The sequence below is a fragment of the Elaeis guineensis genome, chromosome 9, assembly GCF_000442705.2.
Source record: "Elaeis guineensis isolate ETL-2024a chromosome 9, EG11, whole genome shotgun sequence".
In the NCBI taxonomy this organism is placed as follows: Eukaryota; Viridiplantae; Streptophyta; class Magnoliopsida; order Arecales; family Arecaceae; genus Elaeis; species Elaeis guineensis.
Genome location: NC_026001.2, coordinates 9,890,498 through 9,912,101, shown reverse-complemented (window position 1 = coordinate 9,912,101; position 21,604 = coordinate 9,890,498). Strand labels below are relative to the sequence as shown.

Sequence of the window (21,604 nt, the reverse complement as noted above, 5' to 3'; positions counted from 1 at the left end):
AGATAGGCCATTATTGCAAAGAGGGGAAAAAAAAGAGAAAATGTATGAAACTATAAAAAAGGAAAATAGTGGGCCAGTTTTTACAGTGCCCTCTACCTTAAGCATGCAGGCCATCCTACTATTTTTGGTATACCCACTGTCTCACCATCTATTTTTTCTTCTTCTGCAAGAGATGCTGTAAGACTAAGAACTTGAAAGAGTCTTCAGATTTGACCAGCATCTATGAGCTCCTTAATGACATTGATTCTGATCTCATTCAGGAGAGTTATGATGGTACTTTCTGTTATCTTGATCATGTCTGAGAGAGGTGCTGCCATACTATCTAGTCTCATTTGTTTTCTTTTGTCAATATAGGTCTCTTGGATATTGTTAAGAATTGCACATTTCTTGGACTTGCTGATGAAGTTTTTGCATTGATACAGCACAATACTCATCTGTACCTAATGAATGTGGTTTCTGTGAGGTATGATTTTAAACCTTATATTTTCTCCCTTTTTGCTTATTGAACTTTCGGCTACATTTTTGTGGCAGTATCTCAATAGTTCCGTCAAGAAATGTGTCGACCATTCGGCCAATGTCATGTCAAATTGACAGGATGCTGCCATTGGGCATGCATGTCTGTTGTAATACTTTGTGCATTGCATGGTATCTGCCTATTCTGGCCCATCACTGTGTGTCAGTTGGGTGTGACTCAATATGGCTTGGTACCGCTCAGTAGTGATTTTATTATTTTGGTGTAGGATGGCATGTTTCAGCACATTGCTGTAGTTCTTTGGATGCTAACTATATCATTCTTTAAATTATTTAGTTTTGTAGGTCTTGTGCCAATATCAGCTCTGGAGTTTGCTCTAAAGGTCATTTAGTATATAAATTTGGGTGCATGTCAATGTAGTTATTTGGATGCTAACTATATTATTCTCTAAATTATTCAGTGTTGGAATCCCATGATTATAGGAAACCCAAATTATTAGGAATTAATTTCAGTTTTTGTATATAGCTGATTTTCCTAATTATTTCTGTTTTCTTTTGTAATTATTTAGCTTCCTATTCTAGGACTAGTGGATGTATATAAATAGGAGCTATGTAAAGAGCATTATTATTCAGAAATATACAAAGAAATTCTTTTCAAATTTTTATTTTCTTCATGGTATTAGAGCCTTGCTAGTTTTTTACGATATAATTTTACAGAGCCATATTAGGATTTTTGGGTCAAGCTTCTGGCGACCTATTACAAAGGGGGTTGAGCGTCACTGCCTGCCCCAGGAGGAAGCCCAGCCGCTGATTGGCCCGCTGCCAGAAAATCATCGCCATCCGGTGAAGCGCGTGGCTCCATGCGCCATCACAAGCCACACCCTCTTTTTCATGCGTCGGCATGTGGACCTCTTTTCCGGCAACTTTTTTCCGGCCGTTTCTTTTCTTGCATCCTTCCTCGTTGTCGCGCCTCTGCCTGGCCTTGGTTCTTGACTTGGTTTGCTTTTCTTTTTACTGATGCTAAGTGTTTTGTTTCTTCAGTGCTTTTTCTCCTATTTGTTGAAACATGACTGAGGGAAAGAGGGCTGTGACTGAAACAAAAATGGGCTTTGTGAGTGATAACCCATCTTTACAAATCAATCCTGTTAAGCTCGATGGAACTAATTATCTGGCATGGTTCAGATCCTGTCTTTTGTTCATTCAAGCTAGGAGACTACAAGGGTATATTACTAGGGATAGTCCAAAATCAGAAATTACCAAGTCTAATTATACTTAGTGGGAATCAGAAAATTCACTTGTGATGTCTTGGCTCATCAATTCTATGCAATCTTAGATTGCTCAGGGATATTTATTGTTGAACAGTGCAGCCACTATTTAGAATGCAGTTTCTCTAACCTACTCTCAAATGGGCAATGATGCACAGATTTATGAGCTATGTAACAAAGTTCATGGAACAAAACAAGGTGAGATGACTATTGCACAGTACTTTGCTGAATTAAGTGGTTTATGGCAAGAACTGGATTACTATCAGGACTTTCAAGCCACATGTGCTGCTGATGCTGTTAAGTTTTAGAAATTGATTGAAAAAAAATGCATATATGATTTTCTTGTTGGCTTGAATATAGAGTATGATCAGATATGGGTCCAAGTACTTGAAAAGGATCCCATGTCTTCCTCGAGGCAAACATACTCATATGTTCAACAGGAGGAGAGTCGAAGGAGTGTCATGATCCATTTATCCTCTGTTGACAAGGCAGAGCTAGTAGCTGCCTCTTCACGAGAGCAATCACATGTTCCTCATCAAGATCCTCCAGACAAGGATCAGTTACACTGTGACTACTGTGACAAGTCTTGGCATACTAAAGAACATTGCTAAAAACTGCATGCTCACCCAACCAAAGGGCGTGGTGGTAAGCGGATAGGTTCATCAAGACTACAAGCGAATGTGTCTGAAATAGTGGATTCTCTGAAGAAACAAATAATACTAAAATTTTTTCCAATGAAGAAGTTCAATCCCCAAGGCATTTGTTGTCTCAGCTTGAATCTCAATCTATGCACTGCTACCTCTTCTAATTTTATCAAATCAAGTAATGCTTTTCTTGCAAATCTTGAAAAATCTTTTTGGGTTATAGATTCTGGAGCAAACAAACACATGACTGGCTCTTCAAATAAATTTTCAACCTATTCTCCGTGTTTAGGAAAAGAAAAAGTCCGCATGGCGGACAGGTCCTTAGCCACTATTTTTGGAACAGGTTCTGTTAAATGTACTACCACCATAAATCTAGCTTCAGTTCTTCATGTTCCTAGCATTTCTATTAATCTTTTGTCTGTTAGTTCTATTACTAAAGCCCTTAATTACAAAATTGAATTTTTTTCCTACTCATTGCATATTTCAGGAGTTGAAAACAGGGAGAACGATTAGCAGTGATAGATTGCAAGGCGGCTTGTATCTTCTGGATGACAATTGTGGTCTCTCAAATCCTGATCCCAACCAAGCTTTGTTAAGACATTCTATAAGTGCTGAACAAGAGACCATCCAGTGGCATAGGCGATTATGGCATCCTTCTTTTTCTGCTTTAAAAAGATTATATCTTATTTTGTTTAGACAATGCAAATCAGAATTGCTAGTTTGTGATGCTTGTTAATTTGCTAAACACACAAGACATTCTTATCCTCCAATAAATATTAAGAGTTTGGTTCCTTTTATGGCTATTCATTTTGATGTATGGGGGCCTATCCGAATAGGTTCTTTGTTTGGTTATAGATGGTTTGTCATTTTTATTGATTGTTGCACTAGATTGACTTGGGTTTACTTGATGAAAGCAAAAAATGAAGTATTTTCTTACTTTCAACAGTTTCATAAGATAATTTGTACACAGTTGGATGCTCAAGTTAAGATTCTAAGGACTGATAATGATACTGAATATATAAATGAAGTCTTTCGTACCTATTTACATTCAAATGGAATTGTGCATCAGACTAGTTGTATAAATACTAGTGCACAAAATGGAGTGTCAGAGAGAAAGAATAAACATTTACTTGAGGTGGATCGATCCCTTATGTTTACCATGAACCTTCCTACACCTTACTAGGGGGATGCTGTTCTTTCTGCAGCCTATCTTATCAATAGAATGCCTCTTAGAATACTGAACTTTAAGAGTCCTTTAGAGGTTTTACAGGGTAGTAATTCTTATACTGTTCCCCTAAAGATCTTTGGTTGTGTTTGTTTTGTTCATAAGACAAATGTTGGAAAGTTAAAACCTAGAGCTCTTAAATGTGTGTTTGTAGATTACTCTGGTACTCAAAAGGGATATAAATGTTACCATCCACCTTCAAGAAAATATTTTGTTAGCATGGATGTCACATTTAAGGAATCTGAGCCTTATTTCTCCACTCAGTCACCTCTTCAGGGGGAGCATAAGAATGAAAAGATGTCCTCCTCATGTTATCCTCTTTAGGGAGAGATTCTTAAGCTTGAGACAGACCTTAATGAGGATAACAAGGACCAACCACCTCAACCCCTAAAGAGATTGGATAGACTGGATTTGAGAACTTACACACATCAGAACAAGACAAATATAGTCATTGAGCATGATACACCTGATCAACCGGCATCCTTGAATTCAGTTTCTGAATATTTTGAAGATTTATGTGGTGAGTTTCCTTTGATCCTTGATGATTTTAATTCTAACTCTAATCCTAATTTTTCTACGGATGATCTTGATGTTTCCATTGCTATCAGAAAAGTAGTCAGAACTTGTACTAAACATTCCATTTCCAATTTTGTTTCCTATGATTCTTTGTTTCCTTCCTATAGAGCCTTTGTCTTGTCTGTTTCTATCCCACAGGGTTGGAAGGAAGCATACCTTAATCCAAAATAGAAGGCAGCTATGGTTGAGGAGATGAGGGTTTTGGCAAAAAAATGAGACATGGGACCTTGTTACTCTTCCATTGGGGAAGAGACCAGTGGGATGCAAGTGGGTGTTCACAGTAAAACATAGGGCAGATGGTTCAATTGAGAGATACAAGGCCAGGTTAGTGGCAAAAGACTTCACACAGACCTATGGAGTGGATTATCAAGAGACCTTTGCCCTTGTTGTAAAGATGAATCCTATCAGAATCCTGTTATCTTGTGCAGCAAATCTTGAGTGGGACTTAACGGCAGTTTGATGTTAAGAATGCTTTTTTTCATGGAGATTTAGAGGAAGAAGTGTATATGGAGATTCCTCTAGGATTTGATGATGAGAAAACCAAAGGAAAGATTTGCAGATTGAAGAAGACATTATATGGCCTGAAGCAGTCACCAAGAGCATGGTTTGATAGATTCAGTAAAGTCATGATTTCTTTTGGCTACCATCAAAGCAATGCTGATCATACCTCATACCTTGTTTATGAAACACTGTAGAGGTAAGATCACATTACTTATTGTTTATGTTGATGATATAGTTGTGACTGAAGATGATAAGGAGGAGATTGCCCATCTAAAAAGGCTCTTAGCCCAAGAATTTGAAATTAAAGATTTAGGTAAGCTACGGTATTTTCTTGGAATAGAGGTTGCCAGGTCAGATAAAAGGATTTTTATTTCTCAGAGAAAATATATTTTGGATCTCATGGAAGAAACTGACATGTTGGGATGTAAACTTGCAGATTCTCCTATGGAGGCTAATCACAGATTGCAAGCAGGAGTTGGGGACTCGATTGACTTGGAAAGATATCAGAGGTTAGTTGGAAGATTGATTTATCACTCACACACTAAACCAGATATAGCTTATGTTGTTAGTCTGGTGAGCCAATATATACATGATCCTCGTGAATCCCACTTAGAAGTTGTGTTTTGCATTTTGAGATACTTGAAATCTGCACCGGAGAAAGGGCTACTTTTCTCAAAGCATGGCCACCTACAGATAAAAGCTTTTACTGATGCAGATTGGGCTGGATCTCTTGATGATAGAAAGTCAACATCTAGTTATTGTACATTTGTTGGAGGTAACCTGGTTATCTGGAGAAGCAAGAAACAGAATGTGACAGCAAGATCAAGTGCAGAAGCAGAATATAGAGCTATGGCTCAGGGTATCTGTGAACTGTTGTGGTTGCGGAAATTGATGGAAGAGTTGAAGTTGTCAGAAACAAATAGTTTATCCTTATTCTGTGACAATAAGACTGCTATTAGTATTGTCCACAATCCAGTTCAGCATGATCGGACCAAACATATAGAGATTGATCAACACTTCATAAAGGAGAAGATAGTGGATGGCTCATTAACTGTTTATCATGTGACTTTGACGGAGCAGTTGGCTGATGTATTTAATAAGGGACCAAGCAGTAGAGTATTCTACACTTTAGTTTGCAAGTTGGGCATGTATAATATCCATGAACCAACTTGAGGGGTGTTGGAATCCTATGATTATAGGAAACCCAAATGATGGTATCTGTTGGAATCCCATGATTATAGAAATCCCAAATTATTAGAAATTAATTTCAGTTTCTGTATATAGCTAATTCCCCTAATTATTTCTGTTTCTTTTTGTAATTATTTAGCTTCCTATTCTAGGACTAGTGGATGTATATAAATAGGAACTATGTAAAGAGCATTATTATTCAAAAATATACAAAGAAATTCTCTCCAAATCTAAATTTTTTTCATTTAGTTTTGTGGATCTTGAGCCAGTATTAGCTCTTGAGTTTGCTCTAAAGGTCATTCAGTATATAAATTTGTGTTTAATTTTTTTCTCCTATCTATTTTCTGTGTAGTCTAGAATAAAATACTTAGCCAGCTTTTGGCTATAAAAAACAATCTACTAGTACTTGTAACATTTTTTTTTTCAAATTTCCATTTTAATTTTCTTTTATGGATTCATAGATCTAATTCTTTCTAGCATCTAATCTAAGGACTTGCTTCATGTGATTATTGCAAACTATTGGTTCAATGTCAAAAAACTATGACTTCATATTTGCTTCCAAACATGCATGCATTGAATACTTAAAATAAGATTTAGATTTTGTTGAAGGGATTCTATGTAGAGTTAAAAGGGGAAATGGGAAGTTGGTCATGTATTGAATCACTTATATTGTAAGCTGCTGTCTATATCATAGGTTTGGTCTAATACAAAATATTCTGCAGACCATTGAGTCATAATTTCACAAAGGCTCCTTTATTTGTATTAATTGTTTTGTTCATATATTTTTCTTGACATTTACCATATAATGTTCAAGTCCACTTTTGGCAGAAGTGAGTTTGATATTCTAGTCAACATTAGGCCTTACGTATTTTTTATTAATTTGTGGCCTTTACAAGGCTGCACGAATGTTCCACTAACCATGTTCCATAACTAAGCATGGTACTTTTTCCCCCCTTATCATGAAGCTCATGTAGCTTCAAAGTTCAAATATAGTTCCCATACATTGGGCTAGCATTTTTGCTGCCTGGTGAATGCTTGCGTGCATGCGTATGTGTATGTATTTTGTGGATGAGGACTTGATTGGAGTATCACAATTCACAGAGCCTGAGGTATAGGTTAAGGACTTGACCGGAATAACACAATGCTTGAGATACACAAAGACAAAGAAACTTAAATATTATTTATTTAGCTGCAAATATGAAAATTCAATGTCCTAGCACTTTTAATGTGCTTCACGGTGCTTCTGTTTTGCTGTATAAGGATATCCGAAGTTTCATGGCTGTCGCATTGGATCACATGTTTTTCTGTTCTTTTTTCATTTAGCTAAAAATTACTATGAGATTATTTGCTGCTATTTTTTGTATCTTGGATTTACTCAAGACACATGGAAGCCTCTTAAGTTTCATTGGTCAAGTGAAGGATATTTAATGGATCTGTAATAATGGAAACTCAAATACAACATAGTGCAGAATTATTATGCAACTTATTTTAAATCAGTAAAGTGGCTGCCTACTTTTGAAAGTGAGAGGGATCAACCATTCATGGTGCGTATCTCCTCCATTTTTTTTTTTTTGAAACAGAGATTTATTCTTATCTTCAATGTTATAATGTGACAGTTTTATCTACTTGTTTAGATATATGCAGTTTATAGAATCAGTTCTTGCTAAATTGCCCTGTTTTGGCTATTATTGTCAGTCATAAATTGTCTTGACATTTACTGCTTATGGTAGAACCATTTTTCAATAAGTCTGTAGATACAAGTGGCTTCTTAAATTCAATTGCATGTTGCTGTTTTATAAAAGACATCAAATATAGATAGTGCTAATCAGGATTTTCTCTGGTTGGCAACTACTAACTTTTGCACTATCGTCATGCAACTATCCATTATTCAGCATTTCATTTTCTGTTTAATTTTTGAACTTCAACTAAAAAAAATCATTTTGATACAGGATATATACATATGTAACAGTTTTGCTGCCTCTTTTTTGCTAGTTGTTTGCTGAAATGAAATATGCTTATGTTTTTGCCGTTCGTTCTTTTCCCAGATGAATACCGTGTTGCTCCAGCAAAAAGCACAGATGCTTGATGAGCTTTTCTGCTTCCTCACGGATCAAGAAGGGAAGCTGACAAGGCTTCCTGTCATACTCGACGAGCATACTCCGGACATGAACCATGTTCCGGAATTTTTGTTGAGTTTGGAGAATGATGTAGGTCCTGAAACTTATTTTCAATCTTGGTAATCAATACTCTTGAGATCTTCAGCATATAAATTATTATAGGTCTGTCTTTCAGGACAGAATTTGGATGAGTTTATAACTGCATTTTGGTTTAACCCATTCTTAGCTTGTCTTTAGACTCCTATAAAAGAATCGGTTGCAGTCTGATGAGTAATATTTTTCATTCTTCCCCACTTTTATTTCCTACTTGATTGGATATTTGGATTTCATTGGGGGATGCAGTCATGAGGATTGCCTACACCTCTAAACTTGGGCTATACTTTCTTTCGTCGGGTGCAACCACATTAACAACGCTTCATTCCGTTTTGCTTAGGCATGGGCAGAGTTTGTTACATTCAGAAGAAGCTAAACATTGGTGCTCGTGATCAGCTAGAATCGGTAATGCTCACCCAAATTGGAGTGTCCTGATTTTGTTTTATCCGAAGGATTATTCAGCAGTGCGATCTGACTTTTCTCATGGGACATTTTCGTGGAAGGGCAAGGAACCTCCCGGTAATCTACTCAAATCAAAGGCAATTTTGATGGTTATTAAAGAATACTGACATGCTATTTATCACTGGCAAATTATACGTATATTTCTTAAATTTTACAATCCAAAAGCCTTGGTGGCTTTGTCCTGTGTCTTGAATCCTGGAACCCTAACAGCTATTCCCATCGTCGTATTAGTTTAGCAACTGGTACAAAATAATCTGATCACATGGACTGATGGCGTGGTCACAGTCACGTCCCTCATACTAGTCATATTTTGATACCTATGGTCATCCTTCTCAAGGTAAAACAACTGGTGCCAATTAGCCAGTCTGTCACGTTAGCCCAACTTAACAACGTTCCCACAAAGATATCTTGTAATATATTTGCCGGTTAAAGTGATTGTTAATCACACGCCGTCCGATCCCCATCAATTTGTTATCTCCATGCGCCTCGCCGTCACTGGATGGTTATGTGTGATGGGTCCACCGTGACCATCAGGCCGTACGCATCATAGGCCGCATCAATGCACGATCCGCTTCTGCGCCGCCCTTCTCCAATCTACCGGGACGCTTCCTAACCCACGGACACGTCATCAGGCCACCATCTGCCGCTCCCGGCCAACTCACCTTCCACGTGGCGGCTCGTGAACCCGCACGAGACGATTTCGTGTAACATTCTCGGTGGCCATGTAAACAAAAGGGCGATTTTTTTTTTTGGGGTTCAAAATGACGATTTCTTTCAAAACGGGAGGAAGAGGCGAGCGAGCGAGAGCGGAGAGCATATATAAAGTCGAAAACGAGCGCTCCTCCCAAAAGGATCTCCTCTTAAAAAACAGGACCGCGTCGGGGGTTTTCCTCCTTTCCACCGCCGTCTCCATCCCCGCCTCCTCTAATGCCACGAAGGTGACCATCTCGTCTTTCTCCTATCCATTTCCGCCCTGTTTCTATACGATTCGCCGCTCCGAGAGTTCTCGTTCGTGCCTCTTCGCGGTTGGAACCGACGTAGCTCGCGCGAATTCTAGGTCAAATCCAGTTCCTGTCGTTCCAACATTGGTATATGGTTCTCTATGCAAGATTTATCTTCGTTTTGTATTTCTTTTGATTGGTAGTGGAGTTTGCTGTGTTCTAGTGGGTTCGTTGTTCGAAAAGCTCTTCGTTGTGTCTTTGTGGACGGGAATCTTGAGAAGTTTCTGCTCATGCCTATCTTCTTTTAACTTTTGAGATATCTATTTGGTCCCGTTCTTGGTTGTTGCCGTTTCTGGTAAATTTTTCCTTTGTTTGGAGAGTAAAACATCAATCTTGAAGTGAAAATGGAAAAGAGAAGGTGGAAGGTATTGCATTGTCTTGAAAGCTGCTGTTCTAGGGTTTCTTGCTAGATGCTTTCTTTGGTCGCTTTTGCGGCTGATCCTTGAAACTATTGCTGCGTATATTGTTGACTGTGGATGATCTGCTCTTTGTAATGCAGCTTTTCATTCGGCAATTAATTGGCCTTTGCTTTATTGGTTTGGAAATTAGGTTGTAGGGTTTTTTTCTCTATGTAAAGTTCTTACCCCTCTGGTGATTCCCTTGCGGTACAATGTGTATTTGGGACTCCCGTATGAATTGACACTCAACTATTCCTAAATCGACAAGAAAGAATAAATTACATATGATTTTTTTTTTTGGTTTTATATCTTTGACGGCTCAATTATAGGACTATCCTTTGTTTTGTCTGGATTTAATTTCACAAAAATATAAATGAATTGGTAAAGCATATTTTAGGTATTTGTATTGCAGGTATTGAAGCTTTTGGTTGTCAGAGATTTTGCATTGGATATTTTCATTAAAGCCCTGTATCGTGAAAAGCTGTCTGGAATTTGCTATGCCTCTATATAAAAGGAAGCCTTTTAACCTGGCAGAGCCACCACAAGAGTTGGATCCAAATGAGCTTGTTTTCCAAGTTCGTTTTACAAAGGAGATATTTCGGGATTATCAGTATCCTCTACTACAATGCTTTCTTAGGTGATCAATATGAATGGTCTTTATTTCTTTAATCCCTGGACGCAATCATCAACAGCTAATGTCATTTATATTTTAAATTAGATTAGACTAAGGGTCTATTTGGATTTCCTGCAAGAATATCCTACTGGAATCAAACCTGTTTGCCCACCTAACCCAGCATCTTCTAAATGCTTGCTGAAGTCCTAGCCTAAATCCCAGCCTGTATGGCTGTTGGTTTGTATGAAGAAAAAAAGGCCCATGGAGTTTGTTTTTCCCTTCCCGCATGAGTCAGGCTGGGGGTGTTAGGTTGAGATAGGCAATGTTCAAATGGACTTCCCAGTCCACAAATCCAGCAGGAAATTCAACCCAAATCTGCTGCATTTCCCAAGCATGCCGTAAATGGTAAAGAATCATGCTTCTTGTTATAAACATCAGTCTTGCTTGTGGTTGATGACTATTTTCTTCTGCTTATCTCCTTAACCTGTCTTTAGAGACTACTTGAAGAGATTGAATCTTTATCGCCAAAGAGTCTGGACATGTAAAGTTACTGGGAAAACTAATTTAACATATGAAGAAGCTTTGGTCTCAGAGCGCCGTGCAACAGAGAAGGTTCAACAATTCCCTAAGGAATTAATGGCTCCCATTCTTCATTTGATCCAGCACAGTAAGAACTTGACTGCTCGGGCATTAGTGTCTATCTATTTGTTTCTTTATTAATTTACTTTTATAGTTCTACTCATTCGCTTTGGTTAAAACTAGAAGTATATCTTATTTGCATCCTTTGGAATTTGAAAGGTGCTGACTATTTTTTTTCCTGTATTTTGCTTTATGATGCACTAATGGACTTATGTTATCATACTCTACTTCCTGCATAATTGTTCCAGTCATTGTCCATACATGAGATATCATGCATCACGTCTATCTTATGTGTTAATTGATGTCATGTTGTTCCTATGCTGTTGGTCATTTTCTGTTCTACTACAAATCAGTGTGGATAACATAACTTATGAAGATATTGTAGTTTTTAATTCTTATTTTTGTCCCCATTTGTATCTTAGAAATCAAGGGTAGTATGCAAGGTATCAGCGTTATCCACAAGTTTGTCAATTATTTGACTTCTTAATTTCCATTGTTTAAGGCATAGATATCGTTTTGTTCTTGGATTTCTAGTATGCAGTGGAGGATCCAAAACAGATGTTTTAAAATGCCAAAGTTTTATGACTTGTACAAAGATTGTCATAAGTCACAGAGTTATTACCCATGATAGATTGGTTGCATTCCCTTTTCACCACATTTTCTGGGAAGTTGTTGGGTTTCTCGTACAACTCAGGAATATGTAAAGGTAGATGCCAACTCTTTTAGTATGGCTTGTGCTACTGAATGGCTTCTAACTGTCAAGGTTATTGATGCCTATGTCTCTTTGATTTTCTATGTTTTAGTTCTTAACTCCCCTTTAATATGTTCTGATTATTTTTCTTTTTCTTGTTGAATGCTTTTATTCTTTTCTAGTTTAATAACATACATATTCATTATGCAAAAGACAGGTCTCTATAACATGTGATCTCAAGCTTAGCTTGTCCAAGTAAGGACTGTAACCTTTCAAGAGGGTGGTTCTCAAGCTGGTCAAAATGTTCTTAGATTCTATGTTTCGAAAGTCTTGTCCTGCTCTATGGATTTTTTTTTTAAGAAACCTTTTTTAATATGTTCAGTTGCAACATCTTGCTGACAAATGAAAAATGATGCTTCTGTTGCTTTCTTGATACCTTCATCATTGTACTTTTCATGTATGATGCATTCTGACATCTCTATAAGTGTGTGAATGCAACAATCCAGAACCTGTCCTTCAAGATTTAATTAAGAGGCAGCATGTGGGTATGCATGCAGTATGCTTGATGTTCAATATTAGGTTTAATAGTTCCAGATGAGTAGACTAACAAAAATAATCTATTGCTTTCACAGAACCACAGTTTCTCCTCTCCGCATAATACTCATGCTTCTGGGCCTTTTTTGCACAATATGACATTAGAGATGAGAATATGGGGTATTGAAGAGTATCATTAGAAAATATTATCTGAACATGAACACGAGCAAAAGCAATATAGAGCTCATTTTGAGATGCATTTAGTTAGCTGCACTTAAGCTCAAAGAATAAATGTATGGCATAGAATGTCAATCCAGTTATTACCTAGCTAATAAGGTATCAAATTTTTATATTTGACATTCAAAGCATTAGCTATTTGTGCAACTCAATCTTAGGATAATTTGATGTGGAAGTGGGCTTAAGTTAGAAGAGGGAGCGAAAAAACGCACAACCTTAAAAGCTGGGTTAAGTGCTAGTGCAGTTAGCACATTTTGGTGTCAACAAGGAAGTGGTGCTGGCTTTTTGCAAAATAGTAGGCTGTGGTACCTCTTAGAAAGTGCCTATATGGAATCTTATCAATTATCAGATAATATATAAGTTCCACTTCTTTTTAACTGAATTTGGTCTTTTATCATATGAGTAAAGAGAAAACTATAAATAACACAATAGTAAGAGTGACCTTGATAGTTAGTGGTTGCAATGTATGTCCTTGGTTAGAAAAGGGGTTGGAAGCACAAGAAATGGCTACACGATTGGGACTAAGGTTTTAAAGTAACTAGAAGATTCTAACTATGACCACAAAATATTGTTGCAAGTGTTCTCTTTTTTACCGCATTTTCCTCATTAGATTAGATTATGTAGTTCGGAGGCAATGTTTTATATTTCAGTTTATGTTTATCACCATGTCATTTCCTTTTTTTTTTTTTGTTGATTTTAACCATGTCGCTTAAAGGAAGAAAACTGTATATATGATGGGGTTGAATTCTAGTTTGTAGCATATCATACATGTAAAGAAAATTTATCATATAATAATCATTATTACTTAAGCCTTTGTGTTTTCCATCTCTTGTCATATTATGTATATGAGAAGTTGATACGGGTTTGTTTTGTATAAATTTATAACAATGAACGCTAATCAAAATACAAACAATATTGTTGCGTGCTTGGATAGTTGTGGCCATGGATCGGGAATATGATCTTCCATGTCTAAGTCTCAAGGAATTGTAACAGTAATGACCAAGGTCCGCTATCTCGATACCGGATCCCATATTGGTACCTTACTGGTTTGGTACGGTAGGATTGGTATAGTAGGTTATACATCATGTGCTGAAATAGCCCGCAAACCATTTTTCTCAATTTTATCTCATTACACGGTGTGGGTCGGTGCTGGTCGGTACACTTCGTTGCAGGTCAATACGCTTCGGTACAAGCAGTATGGGGCTTATACCAACTCAAAATGGTATTTCATACCGGTTTCCTCTCAGTACGGTATGGTATGTCTTGTATTGGGCGGTATGGAGCTGTACGGCAAACCATGGACTAATGACAGTTAACTCTTTCTAACTAAATGGGGCAGACTATGAAGCCACTCTAGGTTGAGGTGCCAACTTGATGTTAACAGCTCCATAAGGATAGAAACAAGGCATGTTTAGAGGAGGAAATATATAGTTCCTAGCTAAGATTGGTTTGGGTACACGAAAGCTATGAATGTGGGGCAAGGATCAGCATACTGCTGTAAATATGTACCATGGTGCTGTACATACCCACCAGGGATCAATTTCACCCAAAGCACTGGGTTGTAGCAATCTGCAAATTGAGCAAGCTGCCCCTGCAATGATGTCTTGTTGGTGTTGGTAAAACAACAAACATTTCATGTAGTTTCTTACTTTTATTTAACAGAGGGAAAGGAGTCTATCTGGGCAGTGGTACAAGTGGAAAATGGGAAAAGAAAACCCCACATTGTGCCAGCAACTTATGCAAGGCTCAAAAAGTTGGTTTTGGTTTCAGTTTCAATTGGCCTGCCAAAAGATTTTTGACAATTTCAAAAGATTTGGTAGTCTTGACACAAAAACAACGGAAAACAAGTAACTTTTTGAAAAATAAAATCAAAAAAATCAAAAAAATAAATTAGATCTCATTGAAGTCTATTTGTATTGTGGATATCTTTGGATGTATTGCGCTTGGTGATATTATGATGAAATAGTCAAAATTTCTTTGAAAAATAAAGAAGATAGTAATTATATATCATTTCATTTTGGAGTGTGATGTACTGTTGACATTTTAAAACATGATTGTTCAAATGTTCATGAGATATAAGTTTCAGAATAACCAAATTTTTAAATGAATTATCTCTAAATTTCTTGTACAGACAATATCAGAAAGTCTTTTCATTCTCAGACTTGAGAAGCTTAATCTCAATTTTTTCAAATGTTTTTTAAGATTAAAAAGAATGAATAGTTTACAAAAGATCTGCATAAATTGTCATGTTATATTATAGGCATGTCCTTGATAAATTGTCATAAATGGCTCCGTAGTCAGCTGAAAAAAAGGGCCTAGGCATATTCAACTTTCCACTTGATTGATAAGTGTAACAAACACTTGAGCTAATATTTTAGAATGTGATCTTTATATACTGAATAAAAATGATGATTTGTTATGCATGCTTTATTTTTTGCTTTCTTGTATGAGAAATTTTAAATGTACAAAGTTTTATTTGTAAATTTTAAGATACAGAGTTGTCATACATAACTTCTTTAATATTGATGTTTGATGTTACCAAAAAAAAAAAAAACCTTCCTAGTGTTAGTTTTTGGATATCAAAGTTGAGCATGTGGTCTCAAATGTCTCCCAATGAAAGTCAATGCTAGCCCTCTTGAATTGAAAATCCACACAATTTATCGTTATCTATGACATCTAAATTAACTAGAAACCAAAGATTACTGCTTTAGATGTCTTCTATGTATGCATCAAATTGATGCAAAATAGGCAAGTTTTATGCTATGATACCATTTTTTAATTTGATTTATGGTTTAAAGGCATCCGAATCAGCCATATTTTGATCTGTATATGTTCTAAGATGTTTAGATCAATTTCAATGGGTTGGATTATATTGCCTATGAAGCACTTTTGCCATGCTAGCCATATTGCTGCCACCATTGATTTTGTGCCTGGATTGATGCATAGGCAAGAGAGCTCCTAAACAAATGGCTTTATTTTCAAGGCATTTTAGCATCATAGATTGTATTCAACCTTGTTGGTTTTCGCTTTGAGAGTGTCACCACTGATTTTGATTTTACTTGGTGTAAAATTGAAGAGGTAAGAGTGGAGTGAAACAAATGGACATGAGAAAACAAGAGCTCGGTATTATAAAAAGATGAAGGTTTCGTGCTGAAGAGATCCCCTTCTTCTGCATTTACAAGTGGGCTTGCATAATGATATGTTTGTCATACCTCAAATGCCTTTCGTTGTATCATGTTATGGATCTTTTTTTTTTCCTGCCTATTTATTCAGTGGAACTGATTTTTGCAAAATGTGCCTTTGACCCACTTCATGTAATGTCCCCAGTGGTGCTATTGGCTATGCAGGTACTCTCAGTTTAAAAGATCTTGTCAATGAAGTTTACACGAAGTTACAAGAATGTTTCTTTGAAGGCTTAGAATTGCATGGGAGGAAGGAGCAGTCTGTATGTGCATGCAGAATCTTGAAGATTTTAGATGATGGAGACACCACACTATACAAAGTGGGTTGGGTTGATAAAGCTAAGAAGGTAACTGACACTTCAATAGTCAAGGCTGATGAACTGATACAGAAGAAGCCACCATTTAGCAGGAATGTACTGAAAGCATTTATCAGAGAATCAACTTCCAAGAGTGCCCCATGGACAGTTCATGAAAATCTTGCAAAGAAGTATGGGATTTCCACTGAACTTCCTGAAGAATTGAAGGACAAGTTTATTGTTCAAAATGGCAAAGTACACAAAAAAGCAGGAAGAAGCAATGTTATGGTAATATTCTATCCTGATCCTCCTGCTTGTTGACTTGCATATATAGTATTTCTAAAATTCATGGTATCTTCAGGATGTGCGACTTAACAAAATCAACAAGAAAAGGAAAGAGAGTGAAAATGAAAATTTGGAAGCCATGGGTGTGATCAAGAAAAAATTAAAGAAAGGTACATGGAAGAAAATTTAATTTGTTATCTACAAACTAAATTTTGGTCCCATTCTTGAACTTACTAAGGTCTATTTGTTGAGTTCCTTAATTTTTATTCTTTTCAGGTTTAAATATCTTGAAATGAATATTATCATGCCATTTGTTTACATGTTCCCTAAATTTGCAGAGGAAGAGAAACTGGAAGAAAAACCAGTTAAATACCCAATTGATGACCTCTTAGTGCAGCCTGCTGCAGATGATCCTGTTTTCTCAGATCGCCCTATTCTGTCTACGGATTTTCGTGTGCCTATGGATTGCATTGGAAACCTTCTTATGGTTTGGGATTTTTGCTGTTCTTTCAGTAGATTGTTGCATCTTTGGCCATTTTCTCTGGAAGATTTTGAAAATGCAGTCTGCCACAAGGACAGTGATCTTATGCTCATTGTGGAGTTGCATTCTGCAATTATCCGCTTGCTAATTAAAGATGAAAGTGACTATTTCATGTCTATACAGAGCAAAAAAAGGAAATCAAAGGTGAATTTATTTATTTTACTCTTTTTCAGAAACATGATATCTAAAATAAAATGTTTGATCTGTGGAGTATCTGCCTTTACATCTAGCTAGCAGATTTGTCCTTTAGATTCCAAGTGTTAGCTAACCTTTTTACCCATTTCCTCAGATTACATTAACCAACTGGGCTGAATACTTATGTGACTTCTTGGAGATGGAAGGTAGAGATGAATTATCAAATCACGTGGCAACTATAAAACGGGGGCATTATGGTCTTCTTGACATCAATGTAAAACTGGGAATTCTCCATGAATTGGTTTCAGAGGCTCTCACAACTTATGCTATTAGAGAGAAGTTAGATGACTGCATGGAACAGCAGCAGGCACTTGCAGCTACTAGAAGGGAGGAACTTAGAAAGAAAAAAGAAGAGCAACATCTGAAAAAAGAAGAGGCTGACAATAAAGAAATGGATCAGCGACACATTCTGGAGAATGGCAAAGTAAACTCACATAATTATGTTTCACAGCAAGGAACTGAGAAAGTTCCTTCATCTAAGAAAAACCACATTTCAGAAAATGGGTATGCAAATCCTTATCTTTACTCAATTAGAATTAGTTAACAATTGTCCTATGCAGTATTACATATTGCTGGGCCATGTAATTATCCTTGTTGATGGTCGTTCATAGTAAGTGTGATGTCACAAACTCAGGGAAATTGCAAATAACCTGAGGATGGATGATGGAGGTGGCACTGAGAGAGTAAAAAATTTATCTGGTACCAAGGATAGTATGAAGGGACAGAGAAGAGGGAAGGACAGAGACAAAGAGGCTCGGGAAAAGAAACCTGAAGAATACAAGGTACTTACATCACTTCTCTCTCTCTGTGTTTGTGTGCATGCACACACTCAGGTACGAATGTGCATGCTTGTCCACACAACACAACCCCGCCGGTTTTGCCCTTTTCTCTTTTGACAGTTTAAAATACCTGCAACGCAGGAGCAGCACCTTGAAAGGGAGATAGAGAAATTGTCCATACGTACTAGTTCATTAGGAAAAGATAGAAACTACAACAGGTATTGGTTTTTCCGGCATGAGGGAAGACTTTTTGTTGAAAGTTCAGATCATAAGCAGTGGGGCTACTACAGTGCCAAGGAAGAGGTGATTCATTCAACGCTCATGTGCCACAATGTTTTTTCAAAATTTTCGTATTGCCTTCTGTGATGCTAATCTACATACTTTAAATATAATCAGCTTGATGCACTTATGGGCTCACTAAATCCAAAAGGTGAGAGGGAGAGAGCCCTTCAAAGGCAATTGGAGAAGTATTATCTCAGGATAAGGTAAATCTGATTCTTACCGGCTCATAGTTATTCTTATTGTGTCTTCTCAATACAAGTTAAGATTTGGTGGTTATGTAGTCCAATGATTCATATCTTTGTTACTCTTCTGGATGAATTTTTTAGCTATCTTCAACAGTGCCACTACTTGTGAATTATACATTTATTTAATTTATTGGAAAGCAACTCATGAGAATGCATAGATAACAAAATCATTTATGCTTAGATTTTGTAGGAAATGAAGCATTAATTTATTTATCAAATGGATTTATATCATGTTCTCGTAGAGTCAAATTTACAAATTTCACCTTTTAAACGAAATGCTAAGGTGTTGCATTTTCCCCTTATATTGTTTCATGTTCCTTTCCTTAAACCTCACAGAGTTATGTCGAAAGAGTTTAACAGCTATATCATTAAGGAAAGAGTTTGGAGTATCAGGATTTGTGAAAAGAGATGCTCAGCTTATTTTCTATGGGCTTCTATTGCCTAAATGCTTTTATTGCGGTTTTTAGGTCATGTTAAGCCTTTTGAGTTGTACATAGTTGCATCAGATTTCAGTTTGTGGAAGAAAAGCAGTAGTTGGCCAATGAGAACAGAAAGATATATTATACTGGGTAGTAATTCATTGTTAGGGAGAATGATATGATCAGATGGTGTTAGTTTGAAGGCATAGTGATGCTTCCTACTGAACCTATACCAATGGCAAAGATGTTGTAGTTCTTTGGAAATAGAATATGTTTTGAAGCAATCATGATGAAAGGAATACTTTGTCCAAGTCTTATTTTGCATGTGACTATTGCCAAATAAGGTTATTCACATGGAGCACAAAAGAATTTGTGAATGCACTTGTCTTATATGCTATCTAGCAAGGGTGGATAGTGTAATCTATCTGTATTCCTTGCAAGTCATCCACAGAGAATTTGTCTCTATGGACCTTAATTAGGACACAAATATTGGGGATTATGATTTAACCATGTTGGTAGTGGATTAGTTCTTCAGGTAGGATCTTTAATCATCATACCTACTAGCTGCCTTGTGAGGAAGCCACATGCCGTTTCATTAGGCATGAGAATTATGCAATAAGGAGCATCATATTTGATGAGGATCTGAGTTCATGTGTTGGTCTAACAAAAGGTCATTAACCTCCTGGGGGAAATTTGCTCATTTTTATTCTTTTTTCCTCCATGCGACAAGGGCATTAATGAAATAGGTGCAGGAGGTTCTCATGACACAACGGTTTTGCCTTGTCAAGCCCCATCTGTGCCTAACTACTCAAACTTCTGTGCCATGTGTAATATGGGAGATTGTATTGAAGGTATCCAGGATTAAAGTTCTATTGTTTATTCTGGAAAATAAATGTGCAGGATTTGTTGAGATGTCTGAGGAATTTTATAACAGTCTTCCTCCATTGGACTCTAATGAAGATGTGTGATTGTTGCCACTTGATCTCTCATTCTCCCTCTTGATGGTGGTGGATGTCGAATATCTTGTGTGAAAACCAGTGCAATTGTTCAAGTCTTTTGTCCTTCAAGGAAATAAGAATTTTCTTTCATCTTCCACTTTTCTTTTAGTTGAAAAAGCAATTTGCATGGCAATGCACTAGTCATCAGGGGAAGGTCACAAAGGGTAGCAAGCTAACGTGTCTATGTAGTTCAATTTCACTAGGCTCGAAAAGCAAAATGAATTTGTAACACGACTGCTGACTTTTGAAGGCCAGAGAGCCCCAGTGGTAAATCAGCAGTTGCATTGCTCAGAAATTTGCATCTTGGTTGGTGGTTTCATGTTGAAAGAAAGGAAAAGGGTGCATGTCCAACTCTTATCATGAATTTAGGAGCCTTAGTTGCTATCCGCTGATCTCCTGATTGATAAAAAAGTGATATGTAACAACACACACATTGGATTTTTTTTTTTTTTTTTTGGCGCATGATGAATTAAGCTGCAATGCAATCTGGAGGGGTTTCAAGAATTGGATTTTTTTCCCCCATTTCTGCGGAAGTTCGCAAGCTTGATTGAACCTTGTGTCTGTTTTTTCCTTCTTCCACTGCCAACATCCCCCCCACAAAACCTCTTCTCCTTTTCCTTTTTAGTAGAAGGGAATTGAACCTTGTGAAACAAAGTTGCAAGATAAATGACCATTATGTTGGCACGAAGACATGGTAACAATACAGTGTCTTGGAAGCACTATATTGTTTATATATTCTATTCCCAATCTGAGAACTTATTATCAGACTTAACTGTAGACTGTTGGTATTACCTTACAATTTCTTTATCAAACTGTACATCTCAAGCTGTGATATTTCATTTTGTTTTGATGTATTATACAGTACGGCATTACAGAAGAGATCAAAAGATGTTGCTCAAAAAATCCTGCTTGAGGAAGCGGTACTCAGGCGGTCTACACGTGTTCGGGCCCAACCGAGGGATAGCCCTGCTATGGCATTCCTTAGGTATGTCAACAAGTGGAAAAACTGATATACTGACTGATTGCTACCAGGGGGACTATTGTAAATTGGCAATTTCTGTCACTGCTAATGTGCCTTTTGCCTCAAGGTACAAGAGCTGATTTTAATCTCTGATCACATATGGGATATATTCCCATGTTGCCTTTGTATCTAATCAAAGACAGGTTCTTCTCAGGCCTTGGTACAGAAGCAAAAGAAATCGAAACCTGATGTTTCATCAGCCTCAAGACTTGCAGCATGTGATCTGAGCCTTCCAGCTCATCCCATTTTTGAATTGCCTTGTTACAAATTATAAAGTTTCATGACATGGTTGTTATCAAGCAATCAATTGTAATTTTATTTATCTGGTCAGGCTGATTATGTCTATCTGCAGAATGTCCAATTACATGTGTCATGGTCACACTAACAGCCTGCGGTTAATGCATAATCGGTCTTTCTGGGTCGTAAAAGGTCAAGATTTCATTGTGACGCGCGCGCGCGCACACATACGCAGAGATAGAGGGGCTATGGTATGGGCTTGGGCCAGTGTTAAGATGGCATTTGTTCGACCATCATCCACAGGTGCAACTCGTACTGAAGGAATGCTGTATCTCTTGTAGATGGTATTAGAGATATTCCAAGCGGTGCACAAAATCTGATGTGGAGTGTATCATTTTATTCTATTAGACCACATGATCATTATTTTTCAACGTGCGTTTAATATCTATTTAATATCCACAGTTTTATT

General features: G+C 37.1%; 1 protein-coding gene across 10 annotated transcripts; it reads left to right on the top strand.

Annotated features, from left to right (window-relative positions):
- Window positions 1–1,286: 1,286 nt before the first annotated feature.
- LOC105051716 (uncharacterized) lies at window positions 1,287–21,220 on the top strand. 10 transcript variants are annotated; one of them, XR_012134309.1, is made up of 16 exons: window positions 1,287–1,468; window positions 2,868–4,505; window positions 4,610–5,191; window positions 7,916–8,077; window positions 8,421–8,599; window positions 10,354–10,551; window positions 11,049–11,221; window positions 16,003–16,421; window positions 16,495–16,588; window positions 16,757–17,103; window positions 17,249–17,658; window positions 17,789–17,936; window positions 18,075–18,236; window positions 18,330–18,418; window positions 20,740–20,965; window positions 21,053–21,220. XR_012134309.1 is itself a non-coding variant. In XM_073243369.1 (14 exons), exons 5-14 carry the CDS (start codon window positions 10,439–10,441, stop codon window positions 20,885–20,887), a joined length of 2,103 nt encoding a protein of 700 aa, XP_073099470.1. In that variant the 5' UTR covers window positions 1,287–1,468; window positions 2,868–5,191; window positions 7,916–8,077; window positions 8,421–8,599; window positions 10,354–10,438; the 3' UTR covers window positions 20,888–21,220. The 10 variants fall into 10 exon arrangements, 1 of the variants encoding a protein (XP_073099470.1); XR_012134308.1 differs by having other exon boundaries at window positions 2,868–4,878; window positions 5,119–5,191; XR_012134311.1 differs by lacking the exon at window positions 4,610–5,191 and having other exon boundaries at window positions 2,868–3,019.
- Window positions 21,221–21,604: the final 384 nt, after the last annotated feature.

Excerpts from the sequence above, each read along its gene's own strand:
- LOC105051716 (XM_073243369.1), top strand. The coding sequence starts at position 10,439 with ATGCCTCTATATAAAAGGAAGCCTTTTAACCTGGCAGAGCCACCACAA. Across the intron at positions 16,589-16,756 it reads CAAGAAAAAATTAAAGAAAG|AGGAAGAGAAACTGGAAGAA; the intron begins GTACATGGAAGA and ends CTAAATTTGCAG. Across the intron at positions 18,419-20,739 it reads AAGTATTATCTCAGGATAAG|TACGGCATTACAGAAGAGAT; the intron begins GTAAATCTGATT and ends TGTATTATACAG.